Raw genomic sequence first — 6276 nt, forward strand, 5'->3', positions numbered from 1 at the left:
AGGCGCTGCTTAAGGTGCTAGTTTTGGTTTATACCTCAAATATCTGGTGACATGTTCCCTCACCTATACACAATAGCCTGTCAGTCAATTCCAGGTAAAGCTAATGTTAGCCAAATATGTATGGGGGCCAACTTTTCCAATGTCTACATTACAAGTTCATTTTTTTAATTCTTTCATAAACTTTATTTATGTAAAGACTAAATCACTATCTTGAAATCATTGTTTATATTCACTTAGTCATAAATAACTTACCCAGTTATTTTAGTTATAGGATTGAGTAGAGTTGACAATACGCCAAAATCCACCACGGGAAGCAGTAATCCTGTACACTGCTTTTGAAATTCACTCTGAATTGCTTGTTTAAATTCTGCAAATGATACAAATAGAGAAGAATGCTGATTATTACTTTAAATATAAATGACCCTAAATACAAATAGATCGGCAGTGTTTTTGTAAATCTGCAGCAGGTCAAATCTTTTAGCGTTTTTGCCTCATTTTTCACCCTCAGAAATCAATGAGAAGGGGGAAAATGCAGCATAACATTTGTGATGTGTTTTTACAGACCTTTTTGCAGCTTTTTTTGCTATAAAACACACTTTATTACTATGTACTGTAGACCAATCATACAGGTAATTCACCTGAAAAAAGAAAACAAAACAGTTTTTCGCTGTGTTATATACACAGCATTTTTACTACCAAGAGTAAAGGTTTTGGCTGCAGATAAAAAACAGCAAAAATGTGAACATATCCTTACTGTTTAAATAGTAGTAAAAGATAGCAACCAAAGCCATATAAATTCCAAGGAAATGTCAGCGACCACCCAAATAGCAGGAAGACTTCTGTTGGTGCATCGATTCTATCCTTACCTACACTCATTACAAAGTTTCTACTGATTGTGTATAACTTATATTGTCATAATCCTGATCCATCTATAACATTTGCATGGGTGAGCAGAGATAGACTAGAGCAGTATAAAACTGTTCCAAGAATATTTGTTTCATCCTTATCTGGTGATTCTTCTGCTGTGGATTCAATCTTTTATTCACATGCAATTTATCTTCACAAGTACATTGGCGTGTCAGTGCACTTGCAGTTTATTGATCCTATTACCTTCTCCCTGTCAATGTGTCCCCTCACATGGCAGTTGTTACTGATGAGATCCCATGATGACGGGAGGAGGGAGGAGCTAGAAGCAGAAGGAGGAGCTAGAGACAGGGGAGGAGCTAGAGTCAGAGCTCCACCCCTTCCTCCCTCTTCTATCTACATAGAATGTGATCCGTAACATCAGCTATCTCCTATCTTAGTAATGGCAAAACCTTCACTGATACAGATTTCATCTCAGAATTAAGAATATTGATAATGTCTGATCCATTCTGGCAGAGAAAGAAGCAAATTTGTCCAAAGAGATATATTACAAAGTTACTTATATTCATGTGTACTATTCATTTATTATAAAATAAAAATTAAAACAATGCTTACACTCTAAGAATGTGTCAGTAGATTACATGAGCTGAGCTGTAAGCTTTCACTTTAGCTGAGTGAAATCTAAAGCACTCAAACTTCTTTGGCACCATTCAGAAATTTGTATCAATGAGCAAAATGATCTCTTTAGTCAAATGTTCAGCCTAATCAATACTCAGAGATCAGTTATTGCTAAAAAGATTTCAGAGCTGGACCAAGCAAGATTTGGTAATGCAAACTAAAGACAGCTGAAATTCTGATTTAATTGATACCTTTGGTGCAGAAATCCACTTTGTAGTTCTTCATTAATCACCATTTGAAGTTTTCTGCTAATTAGATTTCGGTGTACAGGGGCCGAACTGTGCACTGGATCTTCTCCTCCCTATCTGTGATTCCCCAGCCCCTCCGCCTGCCTTTGTTCTGTGAATGACCTGTGACTACTGAGACTTCATACAGAGTAGGCAGGTCATTTACAGACCGGAGGCCAGCGTAGGTTCAGGGGAATCATAGACAGGGAGGAGAAGACCCAGTGCGCCGTCTGGTCCTTATGCTCTCAAAATCAGAAAATAGCAGAAAACTTCAAATTGTTATTATAGAAAAACAAAAAAGTGTCTCTACTTTTACATTACAAAATCATGCTGACAGCTTCTCTTTAACCCCCTGTGACCCTGTGCTGAGATTTCTATACTTTGAGGTCACTGATGTAGCATTGACTGTAAATTTTATAATGTTGGGTCAGAGATTTCCAATAATGATCATAGCTGACGACTAGTGATGAATAGTGTAGGTCTGGTAGTGCGTTTTTTTTTGTTTTTTTTTTAAAATATAGGAAGTCTGAGCTTATATAATTAATGGATGAGATCATCTGACATCATTGTGTCTCAGAAAATCAGTATTAAAAGTTAATTTTAATCAATAGATCTTGGAATAATAATAAGTTCCACATTTGGATGTGTTAAAAAAAATGTTTTTATGTGCTGAGATAATCTTATATATGTGCTCTGCTGTGTACTGTGTAATGGCCGTGTCTGACCGTACAGGCACATGGTCTGATCATACCACATCTCCTGGGCAGAGGAGGAGGCAAAAGCATATACAGACATTGCAAAACAGGATCACAAATTATTCATTCTTTGAGGTATAGCAATTTTTTTTAAAAAACAAGCAGGGAAATGTTTTACCTCACACAAAGAATCAGCTGTGATCCTGTGCTGTAATGTAATACTCTTTTGTGTCTTCCCCTGCTCAGGAGCTGTGGTATGATCAGACCATATACCTGTACGGTCAGACATGTATACATCATAGATGCACAGCCTGCACCACATTCTGTAAGATCTGCAGCAGATGGATCAGGCACAAGGTGTACAAATTTTGCCCTAAATTATAGTGTTTTTTTGATAAATGCAGAAAAGTATGAAATGTATTTGCATTATGCATTTAGTTATAATTATCTATATAAATACTATAGTTAAAATGAACTAATTAATTACAGCACATACGAGTATGCATGGAAAAGATAATGCAAATTCTGCTTACGTTGTGCTATCCCAGAATATGACACACATGCCTGCGAATAGACGGACCCTGTGGCGGCTGCCAACAAGAGAACGGTCCACACCAAGTTCATTTTGTGTTGACGAGAGACAGAACAGAACTTAAAAAAAAGATAAAAAATGAAAGTGCATAAAATAAATCAGAGATTGAAATCTAACATTCCTGATACCATAGTGAGGTAGGATCCGCTAATCAACCCAGTAATCAATATGGAAGAAGAAAAATAATGACAGCATATGCTACATTACAGTACAAAGGGCAGTGAAATATTAAGGTTGTATTATGGCATTGTATAAAATGATCAAAGGTACGTAATAAAGGGAAACTCGCTGCCGGCAAACCGGTATATGTGCTATGCCGTGTACAGGGCGGATAGAAATAGTCTATGTAAGAATATGGCTGGAGTCATTTCTACCACATTTACTTATATGTGTATATTAAGGGTTGCATGCCTCTGAATACATTTGGTATGTTTGGGAGTATCTAAAAGTCAGAATATCAAATCTTCATAAAAATGTTTACTTCACCATACAGACCAAATTTTCTACATCATCATTTGTAAATTTGCGTAAAATTGGGCCAAGTTTTTAGTTTAGTTTCAAAATGTTCCTTATTTCTGGAGAAGAGCTATTGTGTCTTTGATGATGGGGCTGGTTTTAAGGATTGACATGCAGGAATAAGACAAATTCAGTAAAAGGTGCACGTCACTTATTAAATTACTATTAATGGCAAATGCCTCAACAGAATTGTTACCCACAATCCTATGCTGGATGTGAGGAAGGTCACCACTTTTAATGGATTTGCCTTGCCCAACCCTTGCTTCACCCCTATGGGCAGTGCAGCCCAAAACTTGCATGAAAACACTGAAAGTCCTAAACGTTTTGTACAACTCTGTATTGTGCAAACATTTTACAACATTTAAACTGTTTTCTGGCTAAATCATTCTCATGAATTGGGGCCTAAGTATTCAGAGGCCCCATTCATATCGATGGGTTGTTTGTGTAATACCGGATAGTTCTTCGAGCTGAAGAGATGCTCTAAGTGACCATTTCTCACTCTGCTCCACAGATGAAAACAGAAGAGCCCACTTTACTAAGAATTGTACTATACAATATCTGAAAATGGGATTACTAAACCTAACACAACTCAGATTTTATGTACTTGCCCTTTCTATCATGATAATGATTAGAGGCTTATCTGTCTCAGTCTACACAGTAAAGCAACAGCAAATAGGAAGCATTTCACCATTGTAATGCTTTAGTAACCCAAGGAAAAATTACATGTAATACAAATATATTTCTGAAAATAAAAATTGTTTAATTAAAATGGAATTTTCTTATAATATATCTCATTTAATAGAAGCCACCTATTGTCCTTTTGGCTGAAATTTCTAAATAATACTTAAATAATTTAATGTCACCTTTTTCAGGATGAACGTGCAGTATCTTCTTCGCTGGAAAACACTTAAAAGAATATATCACAATAAATAATATAGTAAAAATAAAGGCAAAATATATTACACAATAACAATTCAGTTCCTTATCATCTATAAAACTATAGCATAAATAGGAAATAACTGTATATGTATGTATATATATATATATATATATATGTCTGTAACCAATATGTGGTACCTGAATGGATAAAATAGAGCTGTAAGTTTAATGCTGGTTTGCTTCCCCCTTATATACTCACCAACCTGCCTCAATCAAGGAAATGTCCCAGAATTCTTGATAAGTACATTCTTTTTTGTACAATCTCCAAGTTAAATAGCTGTGGGCAACTTCTGGAAAGTTCGTATGAGCCAGTGTCTTTGGAACGTTTTAGACTATTTTCCATATTTGAGGACATGGCAGGAGATGCTCAAATTATTGGCGAGGAGATAGAGCCGGTACAGACAGCTGTTCCTCTGGCAAACCTTGTATCACCGCAGAGTGCACAAAGCACAATTTCATTGAATAGTGGACATGCAATGTTACTTCTCTCCTACAATTTTGGAACCCAGGACCCCAGCAATTCAAAGCCAAAAAAAAAAGGGACTTTATAAGATTACAACAATTAGTCTGCCTTTGTCCTAGGTACAGAACCGCTCTTCTTTGTGGACTTTGGTAGATTATACCAAGTCACTTGACCTAAATGGAGGAATTGATTTTGTCATATTTACTATCCTTTATTCAATAACTTTACCTCCCTGTTTACTTTTTCAGGAAGATTTGATGATTGTGCTCTTAATTCTTATGTACACTACAGTTCAAATATTTAGGGTCACTAAAGGCCCCGTCACACACAACGAGATCGCTAACGAGTTGGTTGCTGAGTCACAGTTTCTGTGACGCAGTAACGATCTTGCCAGCGATCTTATTATGTGTGATACCTACCAGCGATCAGGCCCCTGCTGGGCGATCACTAGTCGTTGCCGAGTGGTCTGGACCATTTTTTCAAAGGCGATGTCCTGCTGGGCAGGACGCATCGCTGTATTTGACACTGTGTGACAGGGTCCCAATGACTGCCGAGATTGTTATACAGGTCGCTACTGTGACCTGTATCGTTACTGCATCGTTAGTAAGGTCTGACTGTGTGACTTCTCACCAGTGACCTCCCAGCGACTTACCAGCGATCCTTATTAGGTCGTATCGTTGTCGGGATCGCTGGTAAGTCGTTGTGTGTGACTGGGCCTTTAGGTATTTCCTTATTTTTGAAAGAAAAAAACATTGTTTTTCAATGAAGCTAACATTAAATTAAACAGAAATATACTCTATACATTGTTAATGTGGTAAATGACTTTTCTAGTGCAAACGTCTGGTATTTAATGAAATATCTAAATAGGTGTATAGAGGCCCATTTCCAAGAACCACCAGTCCAGTGTTCTAATGGTACATTGTGTTTGCTAACTGTGTTAGGCTAATAGATGTTTAGAAATCCCTTGAAAACCCTTGTGCAAGTATGTTAGCACAGCTGAAAACAGTTTTGCTGATTAGAGAAGCTATAAAACTGACCTTCCTTTGAGCTAGTTGAGAATCTAGATGGTTACATTTATTGGTTCCATTAAACTCTCAAAATGGCCAGAAAAAGAGAACTTTCATGTGAAACTTGACAGTCTATTCTTGTTCTTAGAAAATAAGGATATTCCATGCGCGAAATTGCCAAGAAACTGAAGATTTCCTACAACGGTGTGTCCTACTTCCTTCAGAGGAGAGCACAAACAGGCTCTAATCAGAGTAGAAAAAAAGTGTGAGGCCCCGCTGCACAACTGAGCAACAA

General features: G+C 37.0%; 1 protein-coding gene across 1 annotated transcript in view; it reads right to left on the reverse strand.

Moving 5' to 3' along the window:
* LOC142310068 (uncharacterized) overlaps nucleotides 1-4474 on the reverse strand; it is a 41461-nt gene extending 36987 nt beyond the window's left edge. The window contains exons 1-3 of the mRNA XM_075347537.1: nucleotides 4436-4474; nucleotides 2998-3115; nucleotides 253-367 (exon numbers count right to left, since the gene is read on the reverse strand). Of these exons, the coding sequence (XP_075203652.1) occupies nucleotides 253-367; nucleotides 2998-3088 (206 nt within the window). The 5' untranslated portion in view covers nucleotides 3089-3115; nucleotides 4436-4474. The remainder of the gene's footprint in view (nucleotides 1-252; nucleotides 368-2997; nucleotides 3116-4435) is intronic.
* Nucleotides 4475-6276: the final 1802 nt, after the last annotated feature.

This window comes from Anomaloglossus baeobatrachus, chromosome 5, assembly GCF_048569485.1.
Source record: "Anomaloglossus baeobatrachus isolate aAnoBae1 chromosome 5, aAnoBae1.hap1, whole genome shotgun sequence".
Lineage (NCBI taxonomy): Eukaryota > Metazoa > Chordata > Amphibia > Anura > Aromobatidae > Anomaloglossus > Anomaloglossus baeobatrachus.